This window comes from Poeciliopsis prolifica, unplaced genomic scaffold, assembly GCF_027474105.1.
Source record: "Poeciliopsis prolifica strain line A6 unplaced genomic scaffold, Auburn_PproV2 SCAFFOLD006, whole genome shotgun sequence".
Taxonomy (NCBI): Eukaryota; Metazoa; Chordata; class Actinopteri; order Cyprinodontiformes; family Poeciliidae; genus Poeciliopsis; species Poeciliopsis prolifica.
Genome location: NW_026562381.1, coordinates 532,731 through 553,068, shown reverse-complemented (window position 1 = coordinate 553,068; position 20,338 = coordinate 532,731). Strand labels below are relative to the sequence as shown.

Genomic DNA, 20,338 nt, shown 5'->3' with positions numbered 1-20,338 from the left:
GAAGAGATTCAGGCTTTCAAATATCCCTCATATCCTCAGAAAGAGAGAATACCGAACACACTAAGCATGACCTGATGTCCTGAAGAAAATGTCTCACAGGCTTATGGTCAGTCTTTATTTCTGCATGCTTTATTTAAACATATAAAATAATACAAGCATTTAATAGTTGTGTTCAATTGTATCTTTTTTTATTTTATTTTTTATCTTGCCATCTACAAAAGATTATAAGACAGCAGTGCTAAAGGTTTCACATCAGCTTGCAAAATCTCAACTTCCTAGAAGCATCTTTTATTGCAACTACAGAAGCAAATATTTAAATGTATGTCTCTTCCAGATTTGGACACTGAATGTTCTTTTGAATTTTGATATCATCATGACATATTTGAAACATGAGGAGAAATATGAAATGTTTAAGTGTTATTTTGAACTTCTCCAGAAGTTTATCACCTGACCTGTCTGGTACGTTTCCTACAGCCTTCACAGAGCTTCTGAATTTATAGTGAACATCTGGAAAGTGTGGAATGCACACCAGGGTACTATACTCACTAATTAGGTAAATGCTGAAAGGAAATAAATGTATTGATTTTATTTTAAATTACCACAGTAAACGGGGCTGAATAGAAATATGCACCACAATATATTTTCATGTGTAAAATATATTGAAAACCATTCTTCAACTTCGGTCTGCCACATAAAATACTAAAAACAGAGATTACAGAGGTTGTAACAGGAGAACATTCTTAAAGCTGTCATTGCAAGACACACTGAGATCTTTCTGTATATATCTGGAAGGCGTAACCTGCTTTTATAAGAATGAAAGACACTGAAATCTACCAGCTGCTGTTTGGTGCCATCAACCTAAACACACCTGGTGAATCAGAAAGCTGCTTCTTGTTTGCTGTTGCACAAAAGCTTGTTGAAAATCTCACAACCACTTCACCCCATCAACGCATTTTATTCTTGCTAAACGAAAGATGCTTCCTGTATGTCAGTAGAAATGTCAACGGAGCAAGATAACGCATTTAATTTCTACATTTAAATGTTTCTCAGGTTAGAGGAGTTCTTCTTCTTCAGCTATGTGAAAGTACCAAACTGTCCACACCTGCTTGATTGGCAATTCTAGACACACAAATATAAATGAACCTTTACCTGTGCAGATAATTGGTGTCAGTTCCTTTCTGCTAAAGGTCCTCTCCGTTCACAACAGCGTGACGCTCGTTAGGAGCAACAGGCCCTTTCCCACCTAGGCTGGCATGAGTCACACCGCGCTGACATTCAGATCAAGCACCAATCAAACCCACCAGCTTCAGTAAGTGAAGGACCTTGCTGTTTAAATCATAGACCGTTTCTGGAGGAATTCAATGAAAGTATTGATGTATAATGGAAGATTTTCTGGCAAATGTTACTTAACTCGTACAATTCTTCTCACCTGCAGGGAGGCATTTAATGTTACAGGGAGCCTGCTAAGCGGGTGCAAATACCTTATGGGCATTCACGGCGTGCTTTCAGCTCCTGCCTGCTTTGTATGGGGATCCATTTAGGTTACAGTGGGAGGAAAGGAAGGAGGCAGACAGAGAAATAAAGGATGCATAGCACGACATGCTCCACTGAAATCTGCAGCTTAAAACCCCAGACACCCTGGAGAACAGTCTAGAGCGGTTACTCTCACACCATCCACATATATTTGAGCTAAAACTTGACAGGTTTTTGGCCATATCGGAACAATATGTATAGAAAAGACAGATCAGATGTTGCTTCGAGTGGCTGTGGAGGTGGAAATATGATGAGTTTTAACAGCTTGTGGGATAATAAAATGTATAAGGAACCTGAATTAACATGCTTGGGACAGCCCTCCTCTCAGTGTGAATCATACCTGGTCCTGGTCTGAAACAGCTCAGAAGTGAGTGTAGTTGCTGTTGAGCTCAACAGGAGGAGCTGTTGACTCATCACTTCCTGTCACAGAGCGCTTTGAGCCACTTTCATTGATTTATCTGTTGACAGCCAAAGCAGCAGCAGCAGAGTGGGCAGGGAGATGGTGCTTAATGTGTTCAAACTCCTCAACTGTGAACCTGTGGGCCTGTGAATTTAATGTGGACAAGCTTAGAGGTGAAGCCCCTCTATGTTCTCTTAATCCTCTTCCAGGGGTCTTTGTTTATCGTGTTCTGGGCCGCATGGTGAATACAAAGATGGCGTCCCATCTCATCTGCTCACTCAAGAGGCGCCGTGAACATAATTAAGTCTCCGTCGTGAGCAGAAAAAAAGTAATTAAGTATAGCTGGAGTAATAAGATCTCAGCCAAGTGGACCTATCATACATCCAATTCAATCTGTCCGCAACATGAAGCAAGCATAACTTTTTCACACTGGGATTTTATGTGGTAACCAACATAAAATAGCATGTAACTGTGAACTCGACAGAAGATAGGAATGCAGGTGACAAAGCCGGGCTTTATGGAACAAAAGGGGCATGAAAGAAGTCTTGTCTGCTGTCCTGATATTGCGTTGTTAGCACGTCATTAAAGTCATGAAACTGTCATACAGCAACAGGCTTCAGTCAGAGGCCTCTTCTGATTCATTACAAGACTGACTGTTACTGGAGATCACCACATACAATGACTCTTTGAAGCTGCTTGGATGATATGAGTTATGACATCATTTACTTTCCCTTTGGGATAAACAAAGTATTTTTGAATCAAATTTTGGGAAGTGGTTTAGATCAAACAATCTGAGTTAGGGAGCAAATACAGAGATTACACACCTTTACCGATGTGTAATGGTGGAACAGAAATACCCCAAATGACCTGCATCTGCGTTTGCAGAGACAGGATGTTCTAAAGAAGAGCTTAGGGAACTGAAACGTACAACTTCAGGGCACAGTTTATATTTTTAGATTTACATTCACAAAAACAAAGTGAACAAGCAAGTATCACTTCACAGTAATTAACTTTATTAAGGTCCATCACCTAAAAGTTCACCAAAATACATATAAGTTTGTGGTTGTAACGTGACAAATGTGGAAAAAAAGTAGCAAAAACTCCTGGAAATCTGCGTCTGAGACAACAACCTGAAATGTAGGGTTTGGGGAGCAGAGGTTATTCGAGTTTAACATCAACAAATGCCTGAGGACATCCTCTGATATCGCTCACAGCACTTTTACAAGGAAAGAGTCCTCTGGCATAATCACTGCTGGGGAGGTGATCTGCCTCCTTTTGCTTGCATACACCTTGAATTGAATTAACGAGGAGACTCCTGACTGTGTCACAGTAATGAGAAGGCAACAGCAAATGGAGAGGGGCGCTCACCGGGGACTGCCGATGGATTTAATTAGTCTTTGTTTACCTCCTCATGTGATGCCGGAGAACCTAAAGCACGATCACAAGCATGTTTGTGTCTTCATCCTCCCCGTCACAGACAGCTGTAAAGGAGATAAACTGTGAACGCCCCGAGTCTATCAGCGCGTGGGGATGGCAGCTCAGTTGGGAGGAAACTCTACACAGAAAAGCAGCTTTTGAAAAACACAAAAGCGCCGTATAGGTGTTTTGTTTGTGTCAGTGAGTGCAGGAAGGTAAAGCGCGTTGGGGAAGGAAGAGGTCGGTGTGAGGTGTGCTGGAGTTTGTCATTGGGGGATGTTCTGCTGAGCTCGGCTCACACAGCGTGGAGAGGAAGCGTCGCGGTGCACAGGCAACATCTCGCAACAATCCCAAGTGCTCTGTCAGGCCGACAGAAACGGGAAAAATGTGGACATAAACCTCCACATCCTTCAGTAACATCATTACAACCACAAATAACTGCAGCACGGGTTACATAAAAAAGAGAAAGTGGGAGTCTTTTTGCTCATACTGTGCCATGTAAAAGCATTCATATCTTTTACTTTTAACATGACTCAACCATAAACTTAAGTGTCTCTCACTGGGATTTCAGAGATGAGTAATTGTCAAGGTTTTTTGAATGTTTTAGCTTGGGGAGTGGCTGGTTGGCTAACAGGGTGAAAAACCTGGACAGGTCACCAGTCCATCACAGAGTAACATGGAGGAAACCATCCACCTATAACTTCATACATGAGGGCAATCGTTGCATACAGTATATTGGACCATGGGAGGAATACAGAGAAAACTCGGGACATGTTGACTCTATGCAGAACGACTTCAAACCCAGAACCAACTAACAATTTTTGGCCTCTATGTAGATGCCGTGTCCCCTACATGTTAGGCTATATGAAAAAATATTCAACATGGCTCCTTAAGCCTCAGATTCAAAAGTGGGTTTTTGTATTTCTACTCCTTCATAAAGTCCAGATTTATTGAGTGCATGCATAATAGTTGTCCATTCCTATATATTCTCCCACATGAGCTGATTAGGGTGGGCGTTTATTGTATCGAGTATAATTTATTGTGACATATTTCTTATGATCATTTTTAATTATTGTTTTCACAATAAATGTACATTTTTTTATAAAAAGGTCTTTTTTGTCAGGATTGTTATTTTTAAATGTAGTTATGTTCAGTATAGTGACACAAACAACACATCCTTACATGACTCATTTCTTAAAGAAACATGTTGTAAATAGGAATGTTTGTTTGTCACACAGGTACCTAAAAATTTTTATAGTTTTTACAACCACTTTTATTGTTACCACAATAGCACCTCAAATTATTGTGATAAAACGAAGTTCATATCACAGTCATTATAAAAATGTTATATAAAATATGACTTTAAGGAAATTTTACTTTGTAATTGAATGCCTGGAAATTGGGCCTCTGTCTCTTTAAGAGCTCCTGCTTTTTCTAAAACACCCACTTTAAGAATTCAAAACATCACTCCTCTAGTCACCCTCTAACAATGTTTTGTAATCTGTATAATGAACTCATAAGATTGGTAGTTGCACAAGATGTTTGCTAATTGCTGCTGGCTAGTCTGGAGGAACTGAAATTGCAGCTATGAGTAGCTGCGTCCGTGCTAGGTCCAACCAGGCATTGTGCACAGCTGAATGATTGCTGTGACAAAATTAAAAAAATTCTCAAACATGCATGAAGGAATCAAGGCAACATTCCAGGTATGTTTTTGATAAGGGAGTAACATCATAACATGATGCAATGGTCACGCAGTTAAAAAGTAGCTGAAAAGCTTTCTAGGAGCAACATACTTTTAATTGGAATGGTTAAATTGACAGATATACATGTTAAATCTGTTATTGAAAGATTTCTACTCTGTGTTGTGTGTTTTTAATGGACACCAGGAAGAGCAGCTGGGCATCCTAAACAATTAAACAATAGCTTGTCCAAATGGCAAGTTATGGCCTTTTTTTTAAAACATTACATTGAGCTAGAAGAATAGTATGCAGAGGCGCTAATTTTTCAAAAGCAGTGACTGCATGAGTCTGAGGAGGCTAAATGAGAGCAAATCACACATTATAATAAATCTGTTTCTCAGAGCAATCGGGGAAGAGAGCATGCTGCCCCACGGCCCAGTGGCGGCGCATTAAGAATGCTCGACTGGGTTTTCGGTGATGGGGGGAACCTCCGGCCCTGGTGCTGGTGAGCTCTCTATCTGCAGGAGGTGCAGCAGATGACTTCCCCCACTCCATAAAGAGCTACAGAACCATTTAATACACGGATGCAGGCACAGTACACAAACAATACAGTTTGCTGTTCACTCGGTGCCAGAAAGCACACACACCAACTGCCTCTCCAATTAAACATCATTAACACGATCCCCTAGGTGTGCTTCCCACTTAAGTGTGATGCGAACGTTCTGCCTTTCGCCAGGCTGACAGACGGGCTTAATTGGCTTCTGAAAGACACAAATGCCCTTATGTAAGCTTCTAAACCCAGCTCTGAGTACAGCTCCTGATAGATAAAGGAAACGAGAAAAAAACACGGCTCTTCAAGCAAGAATGAGCACAAACGTAGAGGTAGCCTACTTGTCTTGTGCATATCAGTCACACAAACCCCTCTACCTGCTCCTCAGATGCACAAAAATACAGACACTTTGCTGTTTTCTTTATATTCAAATGTCTTTTATATTCAAAAATATCATCCAAGCATTTACAGTGTATTACAACAAATGAGTCTATGCAACTGCTGACAGCCTTTACAGAAAATGAAGAAATATATTCGTTTTTGATCTATGTTACAAACCGGCAACAGCAAAAAGAGAAGAGAAGGAGGTCGACGGGTTGGGAGGACACACCCTCATCTCCTCCTGGATTAGCCCTGTAGACCTGATACCAGACAGATCCACGTGTTGACTCCAAACGCACCACGCTCTGCTCCTGTGGGCAAAACTACGCGATGATCCAGTGACGGTAGAAACTGGTGCTCCTCTGTGACTCCCAGGGAGTCATCATGTCTAAAAATATTTTGCAGATGCACAGGAACTCGGAGATCAAGCTTCTGAGGACTCCATCGTGGGTGCTTGGTCTCCACAGCGATGATGTTTAAAGTCTCTGCCACCTACACAGTCCCTGAAGTGCTCATGTAACATTCCCGCTTGATCTGAGATCAGTCCTCTGTGTCCCTTGTACAGTCAGGATTCAGTACAGAGTCTTTGATACTTGTGAGCTAGATACTGTATCTTTCACATTGCTACAAAGTCTGTGTTGCCTGTCGTCTTCTTGAAGTCCCAGAAGTGTCACCTGTGGAGCCTAAGTGCTCTTTATGCCCTCAAAGCCGCAGAAGTTCCAGCGTTTCTCCAAACTCGCTCCAACGCCAGTCAGCTCCTGCCTGAAGGTGCAGGGCAGCCGGGAAAGGAGAGCCTCCACCTCACTGGGGTTAATCTGCAGACAGACAGACAAGTTCACATGTCAAGGGTTGCTTTCTGCCTAACATGAACAAAACATGAACAAGTATTTTTAGTCTAATTTCTAGTGCATCTAAAGAAAAAAAAGGCCAACTAGCGAGTAACTTTTCAGTGCGATAGCATCTTGTTTTAAGCCCATAATCCCTTAATATTGATAGAAAAAGTACAAGTTCCACAAGTTCCAACATAAACACAACAGCGTTGAGAGGTGTCATCCATTTTTCTCTGAGGCAATAAGACAAGAAATAAGGGGATGTGGAATGAAGCCACATACTAGCTGTGCTACTGCTACATGCTAACACTACATGTTACACTAATGTTAGAGAGCAGCTGAAAAAGGTCAGTAAATCTTCTGTATCAGCAGTGGTGCACTACAGTAAGGGCCACATTTATGATATAAAAAATATTACTGGAAAGTTATTAACATTGGTGCTAATAACTGTGTTAGCTTGTCCACTGTTTAATCAAACAAGGAAGTGACATTTTTAAATCATATTTTATAAACAAGGGCTGAAGTGTTCCCCAACTTTTTTTGTGTAACTTATCATATATTTTGCTCTAAACTTAAATGTTGCTGTGATCAAGTATTTTTGTCAATATTTGTTTTGACATTTTAGTAGTGTGATAACGCCACTGTGTTTTCAGAAAACCCTCTAAATTTATCACCCAGAAACATTTTCTGTCGAGAAAATGATTAAACTACTGTGAAATAAAACTTTTCACCTCTATGTGTCATCCATTGAGCAGCTCCTACGTACATGCGTTCTTCTCTGATTTCGGCACATCAGCTCTTATAAACCCTCCTCTGACATGAGTGGGGTGAGGATCAGCCGGCCAATTGAAATCCCACATGATCACGTCGAAATGAACAGTTTGAGGATCTACGATCAACCTGCGGTGTATTGAATTAATCTGTGAGTGTTCATACTGTGACACATGAAGGTCCGCCATGCAAAAGAGATTGCCATTTTACAATGAAGCGGTGTGTGTGGAGCCAGTAGATAAGTGTAGAGGACTGAGCTTGTAGTTGGGGAGTCTAGCCAATGATATTGACAAAACTCTGTGGGCTACACGGTGTGTGTGGTGGAGAGTCAGCGTGGGAACAACAGATGCACAAGAAAAAAAAAAAGAAATCAGACGCACGCAGACAGAAAAGCGTGGGCGGGTGCACAAGCCAACACATGAACATAAAGTAGAGGAATAATAATAACAAAAATATGCACGAGAGGACCGTCACACTCACTGTATACGTGAGAATGAGTCAAGGCGGTGATGAAAAGAACAACTTCTCTAGTAGACAAGAAAAAGTTTCTAAAGATGACAAATTGAATATCGAAGTGATGAGGTAAATAATACTTTTGTCGTCACAGATGGAAACTAATGTTAGTCCTACTCTTTGGAGGCGATGCTAAAAGGTGGTGATTTGAAAGCCTCAATCTAAGTGCCAGAGAGGAGTCATAATGGGAGTGAAATGCCTCATCAGAAAGACGAGATGATGTGGCTGAACTTCATCAAAAACGAATGTCAGAAACTGAGATGGTGCTCGGCTTCAACTGACAGACTGATGGATCGGTTTTAATATAGTCTGGCATGAGGAGAACTCCCACAACAACGTCATGGAAAAGTGTTAAATATTTTTAAAGTCAGAAACAAAGTCCTCAAAAGGTAAATTCTCCTCAACTACAGAACAAAAAGTATTTGGGATTGTATTCAAGTTAAACACAATCATTTGAAAACAAAGCAAAAAGCTTACAGGTCATTTTGAAGCCTTGCATTGATTTTATTCAACCAACAACTGTCTGTCAAAATTTAGACAGACAGGGTTTTGTTTTTGTTTTTCAGCGAGAAACTTTTACTGACAATTAATTGCAAATGGAAAATGTGAAGCACAGCATACAATCTGCATCTGTTATAAATAAAGTTTCTTGCATTCAGTTAACAGTAAATTGTAACCACAGACGTATAGACTTTCACTAAACAATAAGCAGCTTGGAACCAAGGGTGAGACATTTTCTGTTCTTGCTGCTCAGAATAGATTTAAATAGTGGGTGTGTCCAGATTCAGGGACTGGTCCTTTGACCACAGATTGGACTTTTCTTGCCTGACCATTACAAAGTGAGGTGTAACATATGCCAAAATATAAAATAAAACAAGTAAAAATATTACAAGTGGGTATAATAAGAACAAAAGAACAGATTTTTAGCTTAAGCAGTACCTAAACAGCATGACTTTTAAGAAATAGGACTTTTGTACTTCTTAATTAAACAAGTTGAAATAAATTGTGTTTACCACTTCTCTGCTAAATCCAAGATGGCCCTGACTCAATGCTTATTTATTATGAGGAGCTGTCTTGGCTTTGGTTGGTGCAATCAAAGTATCAGAAAACAGAAAGTTGTTGGATTCTGAAGTTGGTGGATTTAGTATAACTTGTGTTATGAATGTCTGGATTTGACTTGCTGAAAACCCATTTTCCCTTTGAGAAAAATACAAGTCGAGTTGCTTCAAGAAAGAAAAAAAAAGTCCAGGTGCTGGTTTAAAAGAAAAGTTTTAAGAAATACTTTGACAGACTTTCAGAACGCCTGGAGAGATACTGATCCAGATGACTGTAAACATTTCATTAAAGTTCGGCTCCATGGAGGCAAACGCTGTTTTTTTACAGAGCTGCAAATTCCTACCCTTAATTATTTTATGTTAATATTCACCATCTTTAAGAGGCTTCTAATTACGTAAAAAAATCATTTATTAAAGCCAGATGTGGAACAGGCTGTACACATCAGAAAAAGTTGCAGATTTTTGTTGAATTGAGGTTCTGTGAAGTAACAGCACCTTCAGCTACAGTCATATTACTGTCAGATTGCAGAAAAGTAAATAAATCCTCAGCAGTGGAGTTATAACATCCAGACTGATGCATGTTTATGATGATTTTAACCATTTAAAACATTTAAAACTGAAAATCCTCACATAAAGTGGGCTGCAACGCTATAGCAACCGATATTAAACGTTTGCATTTTCAGAAGAAACCTTATGGTTTGTTGCTGTTTTACAGTACAGTTATGTTTGTTGAATCTCAATCAGCCTGATCAGCTGTGTCTCCAAATCCGTATAAGTGGACTAAACTTTTTGATTTTGCATCAAGCTGACATTCATGCTACGGCATGAGAGAAGGTACATTCCTGTGATTTTCAGGTTCTGAACAAATCTGAGAATCAGGAGGATTATTTCAGCAGCTGTAACTTGACTGTAATGCTTAGGGGTGTTTTGAAGCAGACTGCACATGCAGGAGCGAGTGAGGAATGGGGCAGACCTTCATTAGATTGCAGATGGCCACAAGAAACATCTCATGACTTTATTCCCACTAAATTGTTTAAACCATCAGCTCTTAAGGGCGTTCTAACTTTAACAAAATGATTAGCTCAATGTTGTTGACTGTGATTAAATCCTTTCATTTCCAGGAAAAAAAAAAATCACATCAACATAGGAACATTTCTCAATGAAGGACTAAATATTTAATGATGTGTGCTATTTTTTTGTTGTCCCCTCATTTACCTCCCAGCGGGGGGCCAAGCGAGTGCATCTGTGAGGACGTCAAACTGTCCTTTAAAGTGATTTTGTTCTAGTAAATCCATCCACCTCTGTGGAACAGCCTGCTAAAAGCGTTAGGGAGGTCCACTTGGATTAAGTTTGAGTGAATATCCAAGCCCATATGTCAGCCCAGCAGTACGGACCAACACGCCGTCTGTATAAATGCATGTAATGTAGATTTATACCAAATGGCAGCAGCGTTCCAGCGCTCCTCAGTGGAAGCTTTGATTCAAAGCATTACCTTGGTGTCCAAACGCTGGAGGTAGGAACAGATGTACTCGATGCTGGCTCCGAACGGGTGGACGTGCAGGAAGGTTGAGATGATCCCTTAGGAGAGAAAAATAATAAGTCATGCAAAGCTCTTAACTTCCAGCTTCACTCAACCATTAAACATTGACAAATTACCAGAGGACGTCTGGAGCAACCGGTTTTTTTTCATTCTTTTTTTCTCCACTCTTCATCGTCTCCTTGGGCTCAGTGGAGGAGCGGCTTTAACCGACTTCTTCCCCGAGTCCCATTACTGTTAAAAGCCTCTTGTATGTTGTCGCTCCAGATTAGAAAGAGAGTTTAATGATGCCTTTGATGCTGTTGTCTCTGATCAAAGCCACACTCTCCCCCAGCACAAACAAACCATCTGCCATCAGCTCGCAGAGGAAGACCAGAGGAGAGCCAGCTCTCTGTCTGTGCTCACTAACCACCGACGTAGCCGCAACACACTTCAGTACGCACAGCTTCTGGCTGAGCAGAAACACAACCGTCGCTTGAAGCTTCAAAGAGGCATAATGCTGCACCAAGACTTCATTTTTGTCACCTGCAGGAGGTCAATCAATGCTCGAGTACAAACAACGCGCCTGTCTGGAGCTGCTCAGCTGAATGGGAGTTTAATGGAGCACTCAGATAGAACAACAAGTCCAAGTCTCTCTGAGTTATTCGTCTGAATTTACCCCCCCGTCCCCCCAAAAAAACAAAACAAACAAAAAAACTTTGCTCTGCATGTATGCCATGAAAAAGCCAATAAAGAAAAATGTTCTCCAACTGTACAAAGCTTCTAGTTTGTGTGAGTTACATGCTGGGATTTATCCTCCCTTCAAGTCGGTGCATTTAAATATGAATAATTCTTGGTTTCCTTTTTCATAAATGAACAAAAACTGCAGGTGTTCCTCCTTCTTTTCGTCCTTCAGTTCCTGTAGTCTGCAAACTCAACCAGGCATGGAGCAGCATCTGCAGCTTACACTCTGACACCATGCTTTCTGTCAACAAACACCACAAAGCCTGCAGCATAGACAAGAATTATTCCAAGTGCAAAACTTTAACACTTGTGGAGTGGTAGGAACGTGAAGCGGTGATAATGCATGTTCTCTGAAAGGCATAAACAACGTTTTTATTCCCCTCTGCTTGTTTTTATTTTCCCTCAAAGCTCAATTTTCCTCCACAAATTGCCTTATTAACAATAATACATGTAAGTATCTAATTTACAAATGTGTTTAGACAGTGGCTGTTAATTCTACTTGTCCTTGATCTGTGCATGGCTCAATTAATTTAATGAACTTAATTAGGACGCCACACATCTGTCTAATGTGTCACAGTCACTTCTGCATGCCAGAGTTAAACTAAGCTACAAGGGCTGCCAGTGAAACATCAGAAGATATTTTAATGGACTGTCAAACAACTTTATTGGGAATTTATGTGTTAGACATAAAACTGCCTAATTGTGAAGTGAAACAAAAATGTTACCTTGGTTTCATTAATAAATAACAAAAAATGTAAATGTGCACAGCTCCCCTGAGCCAATACCTTTCAGAAAAAGCTGCAGGTTTCACAGAGTATGTCTCCAGCAGCTTTCCACTGCTACAATGTGACAAATATTGACCGTTCTTCTTAGCAAAATAACTCAGTTGGATTAGACAGGGTGAATCTGTGAATATCAATGTTTAATTCTTGTAAACGCTTAATTGAATTTAGGTGTGGATTGTGAAAATGCCTTTGTAATTCATGAACATATGTTGATCGAAACCATTCCATTATGTGTGTTTTGGAAAAGCTTAAGGGATGCATAGATTTGAACATGGCAATAACACAGATCCAGGTGAAAAGCATTAATGAAATACTTAGCTAGTTGCAGGACTTTTTTTTCTCACTGTTTTTTATGATGTTAAATCAGACCAAACTTTACAACAAAGTTCTGCAGAAATTTCTATTGGAAACGCAGATAGTGTCTTTTTATCCAGTGTTTGTAAACGTCTGGTTTCATCTGCATCTTGTCTCATTCAAAAAGACATTTGTGAAAAGCAGACTTTATAGATTTGGGGGCAGAGCAAAACATTTACTAACTAACAGATATAATTTTTTGGGTAAATAAACAAGCATGATGAAATAATGACCATCAGAGTGACACTCTATCGATTAGAGATGATTAAACTGAGTGGAACAAAGAGAAGCATTCGCTCACCAACAGGACAGACGACTGGGCATGGAAGTATTATTTGATAATAATCTCGATTATAGGAAAGCCTACAATGATAATAGCTCCAATACATATTAATTTAATACGTTTCAGCTGAACTGAAAGCGGTCTTAGTGTTTTTTCCTTGAGAAAAAAGGATGGATGAATAAGTGACCTTAATTTTGAGATTTGTTTGGTCAACTGAAGGAGCAAATAAACTGAATCTGCTTAAACAAGTCTCTGTAAAATAATGAGAGTGAAAAAGACCCCACAGAGCTTCAGTTTGCACAGAACATTGAGCCTGAATGAAGACATTGATGCGAAAGTGGCGGCAGCTTACCAACTAGCAGGGCTTCCCTCTCTGAGTGAATAGGACTTGTTGAGTTTTTCTCTGTGGGACCTCTTTTCTCCTGACTGCAGGACACCACTGCTGAAAGTGTGGCTTCCTGCAAACATGAAAACACACAAACAGAACCAATGAATAAATCAGACATCAGTCGCTGATGTAAACAAATTAAAATAGAATTAGGGCTTCAGAATCATATGGAAACTCAGAGCTGGCTGCAGTTTACATTCACTCATCATGAATATCATATGCATTTAATTTTTCATGTTTTATTTAAGGAAGTATTTTTTAGGGTGTTGCACAAGTCAAATATATTTTTTCTTATCCACACATTGAGATAATCAAATAAACATAAGTAGTGGGACAGAAGAGCCAAGTTTATGTTCTACAGCAATAGTCCCCCAATATCATTTCTAAACATTTCCCACATATAACCAAACATTTATAATGTACAATTCAAGCAAAATAGAAAATCTAACCACCATGCACAAGATTATTAACCCTTAAATTAAACAATGAGACACTTTTACCATATTGTCCTCTTTGACAGCATCCCACAACTTCATTTGACAAAATATGTCCATTCCAACTCGTAAAGGTTCTTGTAATCTATGAGATTGGAACGTAGTCAGTTGTATGCTGCCCTCTACAGGACCACAGATTTTCTATCCAATTTCTGGACTCGGGCTATGCCATCCCAAAACTTTAATTTTTAATTGGATCTTTCTTCATCTGACTTGGATGCAAAACTGGACTCACACTGATGCTGAGAAATTAAACATGACTTAATTTTTTTTTATCCTACTAGCAAACAATTTTCACAATTTTGGCCAAAATTGACATCTATTTAGAACAATTCATCTATACATTCACTACAAAAAGAAAATCCAGGAGCATCCAAATAAAATAATCCCACACTGTGATACTGCCACCTCCATGTTTCACTGTGGTTTTGGTAGCTTTTATTGGGTGATGGGCTGAGGTTGTTGTCCCAAACATTCATTTTCGAATTGTTGCGCTAAAATTTGAGTTTAGTCTAGAGACATCTGGAGAATTTATGATTGCATTTATAAATCAAATACATTTGATTTATGAAATCTCATAATAAATTCAAACTTGGGCACCCTCATCTTGATTTTTTGATGTTTAATAATTTCAGCCTGAAAAAAAAAGGCTTAAATTTGTAAAAGTTTAATGCATTAATTTCTGTGATAAATATATGAGAACATCAGAAGGTTTCACCACGTCTGTCCAGAGAAACAATAAATCGGTTACGGATGAAGCTCAGATTTCAATTTAGACATCAGCTATATTTCTAACAAAGTGATACTTGTCAAACACACACACACACATCCACGCACATAACGTCACAAAATGAGATGAGCTTTAAGGAAGCAGAGAGAGGCAGAGGGAAGAGACTTAGAAGGTAAATAATTAAACAGTTTGCTCCAGATCTCTGACAGGTGGCAGAGAAAAAGCAGAGGAGTTTTTATTGTCCAACATATTACTGTGTGTAATGTTTCCACTCATGCTGTGAGATGCCTGGTGGCCATTTTCAGTTTTTAATCTATTCATCACACCCCGTTTGGATATACCAGTGTGTGGGAGTGTAGACGTACACACATGTGGAAGGCATTTTAGTGTTTACAGCTGCTTTATTTCCAATCTCGGCTGAGTCTGGGTGATTAATTCAATGACAAATGCAGTAACAGGACGTTAAGCCACTTTAGGCTACAATGATCTGTTATGTCAGTGGAGGAAGGGAAGGAAAAGGAGATAAGGAGAAAGATGAAAAACATAAAAATCATAATGGGGTTGGAAGGGCTTTAAGTTTTCCACTTACAACAGTCTTGTTGTTGCTGTCGTCTTTGCCTCCATCGGCCGGGTTTGACATCTCCAGCTGCAGCACATGAGGAACGACACAGCAATGAAGAGTTCAGCCGTGTCCAATCAAGCATTGTTTACTATGAAAATTGTGGATTTCAAACAAACAAGTAAAGCTGAATTACTGGACCCCATATGGAGACATTTAACTAATCTGAGTCAAAACTGGAACAAATGAATCATCTGATGAACATACAACAGATTGTGTCCTGATTTTCCTGAATGGCTGCTCTCTAAGAAATCCAACCAAATTAATCGACATCAAATTACCTGATCGGTAGTTATCTAAGATAGAAAGTCCTGGATTGGCTGCTTTAAACAACACCAGCCAATAGCACAGTGCCTATTGGTGTTTCAATTCCCAAAGCTGCATTTTCTTTCTAATGTCTTAGAAAAGCTCTATAAAAAGAAATCAGTGAATAGATGGGATTTCTGTGAATAATTTGAAGTTATGTTCCACAGAAAAATCCATAAATACTGACATATATACATATATATGCATTTGTTCCAGAGCAGAAAACTGATTTTATGATGTGGAAGTCGCCACGTAAATTTTATTAGCAGTACAAGGCTGCAGGTTTCTCCCTTAATCTTTTAAAAGAATCAGAACTAAAACGTTTACCTCAAAGTAAAGAGGCAGAAATCTTAAAAGCGACATCCTTCAATGTGTGAGACTGGAGACGTTCAACTCGGCAGAATTAAATCAAAAAGTGTATGAAGTGCTCATCTAATTACAACGAACAAATCAACAAATAAATCAAACATGAATCCGTCAATAGCAGCAGTAAAATGTGATAAAAACTGATGAAAAAGTTTGTTTTGATCGTAATAATAAGAAGGTTAATCTCTGCAATGACCTGCAGTCGAGTCGCAGGAGTAATGTGTGGTGACAGCTTGGGGACAGCAGGGACACTGCACCGATGAAAGAGAATTGAGGCCGTAAAGAAATATCCTCAACATGACAAATCGTCCCACAGTGTCTGCTAATCTTCAGTGAAACCCAAACCCTAAAATTGATTTCTCTTTTAGCCTGTAATGAGACTGTCTTTCATGATTCAAGTTTGCCAGCATGCAGGAATTTTAATTAGCATATTTCCCTTCAGCTCACAGGCGTGGGGACACATTTCTTATCAAACTCATCAAGATTAACAAGCTATTGACAAGCGTCCCTCTGCTAAAGGGGACTGCCAACACGTTCCTGATTCAGCTCTAGGTTAAAAGAAACCCGCCGGCGATCTCATGGAGGGGAATCCTCATGAGCTGTGAGAGCCCTTAGTTTGTATTATCAGTTTAAGAGGTGATTTAACTGAGGCTCATTATAACGACAGCCATTGCTCTCATTAAACAGAGCTGGAGGGAACATTAACAAACAAATAGCAGACCACCGGGGATAGCAGACAACACCTGAAACATTAGTAAACATGATGGGGCTACCGGAGAAAAATGACCCCTGACACTTGAAAATGTTTTTAAGACCGGGTATTTAGCATTGCAGTTTGGTTGTTAAACAACCAGGCATTAATTAGTATTAGGCTCAGTTTTGCTGGCAAATGAGCATCTTAACATAAGCAACACATCCAGTGAATAAATAATGAAGCAGGAGTGTCTGTAAGTAATGATTCCGGCTCCTGAAACAGCTCTGGTTTAATTTAAAGTGAGCTCTTCTGGATGTTGCAAAGACCAGCTACAACTGTGAGACAGTTTTAAAGCTGCACACCGGACTCTTCTGTGAAAACAAGTGAAGTTCACTTTGGATAGTTTGACACCGTGGTCAGGTCATGTTTTGTTTTATTATTTTGTTGTCATGTTATCTCCGTACAATATGATCTACCCTCCAATAAAAAGCTTTTGCAAAACACACAGATGCTTGATGACATCACATGAGGCATAATGTAATCATGTTTTTTTGAGTGGGCCTATTTGTATTTTTTGCATGTTTTAACTAGTGTTGGGAGTTATTTGCAGGTTCTGTAATTAATTCATTGATTGCCATTAATCCCATTTTAATTTAAAACTATATATTGACAAACTAAGGAACATTTACAAATCAAAATCCCTTTAAATTGCTGCAACATGCTTCAAGCTGAAATATTACTTTAGGCTTGAATAGCTTTGCTGACAGATGAATTCCTTTTAGTACAACTTATAGCACAACTTGGACACATCGTGTTTGGTTTTTGAAGCAAAAATTATCCCCCAGTGGACCAAGAGAATCGGCTTTTCTGTCGATTTCTGTCAATTATGAAGGATTCTTCTGTGTCAGTTTTACAGGCCTACCAGAAACACATAAAATAATTTGGAATAAAAAAGTTCCGAATGTATGAATTATATCAATTCCAAATATTAATTGTGTTCAAATCTTCAATGCATTAAAATCTATGTAATTAACTAATTGAAATTGTGTTGTTAATGTGCCAACCCTAGTTTCAATCAAATTCACTACTCTTGTGATGTCATCAGTACAGATACACACATAGCAGTATTTTTCTGTGCAGGTTTCAACCACTTCTATTTTGTAAAATCCTCTGGTAGAGTCCAAACGACTTCAAAGTCAGTGGAAGTTTATAATTTGAACAGATCTTACGAGATAAAACTCTGCATGGTGCATCCCAGAGGACCATGAACCACACACGCAGTCTCAGAGGCAGCAGCGACTTATTTACAAGCACAAAATTGGACATGCAAAACATTAATTATTGCTTTGATTACTTTAAATTATATACTGTAACACAAATTATGTAAATTATCAGTTGAAATTATAAAAAAGGGGGTTTTGAGGTGAGTGTTTGCACCTTTTGCCTCTGAATACCTCTACAACTGCAAGTAACAGCATTTTATGTAACATTTCCACTCAGATAAATTGTTTTTAATAATTGGTTCCTTTCGTGCATTGGATCAAATGAATTTTAAAGATTTTAAAAAAGTCTGGCTTCTCAGAAGCAAATTAAAAAGAAGTATGGGATTTTTTTTTCCTCAGTTTTGGATGCTTAAAAACAAATCTCTGTGTTTGTACCCAAAGTGATAAAGCTTCACCACATGACAGATCATCAGATAGATCCTCTTCTAGAGTGACTAGAATAGGATTCTAGCAATTCAACAATTAATTTGTAATCCAAAACCCACTGTTTTGGCTATTTAAAGACTGATTAATATGTTAACATAAAGAGAAAAATATTATATGCAAATATGTGAAAGTAGGCAATCACAGAACAGGTTCGTGTTTAGTGTGTGTTAATTGGGCTTTTTATCGGTATGAAGTAAGAACAGTTAAACTGAGGCGTCTTATAAAGAATGAGACACTTTAATTTAGAAAGATTGAATAATAAATTTGAGCTGAATGCAATTTACATGAAAAAAAGATACAAGTATGAATTAAGGTAAAAATGAACACTCAATGAAGCCTGATAATCAATGACACTGTTGTCAGCGCTTTCCTTCAGTTTCAGAGACAGAAATATGCACAGAATGTATTTGCAGATTTCTTAGAAGCTTAGAAAAATGGTTAAAGTAAGTATCATCACTTTGATTCACTAGTGATTTATTCCTTTACTTTCTATCAGGATTTGCATAATCCTGGATGTCCTCAGCTAACCTCTCTCTCATGAAATCGCAGACTGCAAAGAACAAAGACAGTAGCAACCCACAGACGAGTCCTGCTGTGAAGCCCGCTAAGTAAACGCTCCATGTCGGCTCAGGTGAAAGCCAGCAGAGTGAGGGATGTCATCTGTCACACTGACCTGCATTGTGTGTGTGCTCTGCAACTTCTGGAGGCCTTCCTTCAGATTCTGGACTTCAAACTTCAGCTGCTGTTTGTCCTCCAGACTCTTTTCCAGCTCCGCCTCCCGCTGCTTCAGTTCGTCCCTCATTTTTAACAGTTGCTGTGAAAACAGACATTAAGACACTAATGTTGCTGAGAACTGACCAGCCGTAAAAACACCAGGATGTGGAATGAAAAAATTAAATCATCACATTTTACATATTATTGTTTATCAGGGAAACTTTGCATGGGTAAAAATGTATTACATCAATCTTAAAATGCAATAAATTAAATAATGAATGACCTCTCTGCTCCTCGAGGTAATGTGAGACCTTAATTTGTTTCTGGTTCTGGAGATATTTGAAATGACTCTTTTGTGCCTTTCAGGTCTGGATTTAATGTTGGATTTGTTGGCTCTTGATTCCTAAATAAACTATTGTTCAACCCTACAGAACTCACAGGAAGGAAGCACGTATTTTGCACGTATTTTGTTTCATTATTTCCAAACCCACTGAGTTTTTGTTAATGTCACAATCTTAATCAAATTCACCATAAATGTTTGTGACAGTCGGAAAGAAAAAGTTTCACTTCATAACAACCAGATGACATGTTTAATGGTTGTCTGGTTTCTAACTGGGAACATTAGAGGTTTCATTCCACCTCCATTACCATTCACCTCACTTTGTATTGGGACAATGAAATGACCATTAGTTTGAAATTATTTAAATTATATACATTATATTCAGGTTTCCTACACAGTTGTCATTTCAGAATATTTTTCCAGGATCACATTTCCCTTCATTATTTTACATTTTTAAATTCTTTTCGTTTTTCCAATATACTCAGCATTTTTTTATTTCCATCTCCTTAATTAAAATTGCGTTCACTTCTGCTTTTTATCTTTTTGTTTTTTCTTCTACTGGTTTTGTTGTATTTTGACTAAACAAGATAAGTCAAATTTCTAGATCTATTAGTCTTACACTGGTCAAATTAAAAAAAAGCAAAATTTTGAACAGAAATATCCAAATTTGCTTTGTAGTACATCCAAAGAATAACAGTTTTAGTGCTAGATTCAGGTTAAAAACTACAGGTCTAGAAACCAAACGGTAGTAAATTTACTCAAACTTCATTTTTAAATAAATCCACATGCAGTCAGCAAGTTCAAAACAAAATAGTGATGATTAATAAAGCACTCGAATCAAGGCGTGTTGTTGCAAATGAAAGATAAAACCTGTCAATTTGGACTACAATCAGTTCTGCATTCTCAGAGTTTTGTAGTTCAGAAAATGGAAGAGGAAAAAAAGAGGCTTAAAATTGAGACATTTTTCTAAACCTTTCCAGACATGAAAAATAATTAAAGAAAACTTTTTTGCTTTCCACTAATTTGAGTAGGAGCCCTGGATGACATATTTTTTCCAGGAGAAAATAAAGAGTCTGGACTGCTAATTAAAAGTTCCAGGACACACTGCTCAATTAAAAAAGTGAAAGTCCAAATAAAAAATCTTCAAGCTAAATTTATTTTGAAGAGA

At 38.6% G+C, this 20,338-nt stretch overlaps 1 protein-coding gene across 3 annotated transcripts in view; it reads right to left on the bottom strand.

Moving 5' to 3' along the window:
- Nucleotides 1-5,806: 5,806 nt before the first annotated feature.
- Nucleotides 5,807-20,338, bottom strand: part of LOC129360430 (ecto-NOX disulfide-thiol exchanger 2-like) — a 179,717-nt gene continuing 165,185 nt past the window's right edge. For all 3 annotated transcript variants that reach the window (XM_055030641.1, XM_055030642.1, XM_055030643.1), the window contains 5 exons: nucleotides 18,790-18,930; nucleotides 15,012-15,068; nucleotides 13,163-13,268; nucleotides 10,621-10,706; nucleotides 5,807-6,774 (listed from right to left, as the gene is read on the bottom strand). In XM_055030641.1, the coding sequence (XP_054886616.1) occupies nucleotides 6,643-6,774; nucleotides 10,621-10,706; nucleotides 13,163-13,268; nucleotides 15,012-15,068; nucleotides 18,790-18,930 (522 nt within the window). In that variant the 3' untranslated portion in view covers nucleotides 5,807-6,642. The remainder of the gene's footprint in view (nucleotides 6,775-10,620; nucleotides 10,707-13,162; nucleotides 13,269-15,011; nucleotides 15,069-18,789; nucleotides 18,931-20,338) is intronic.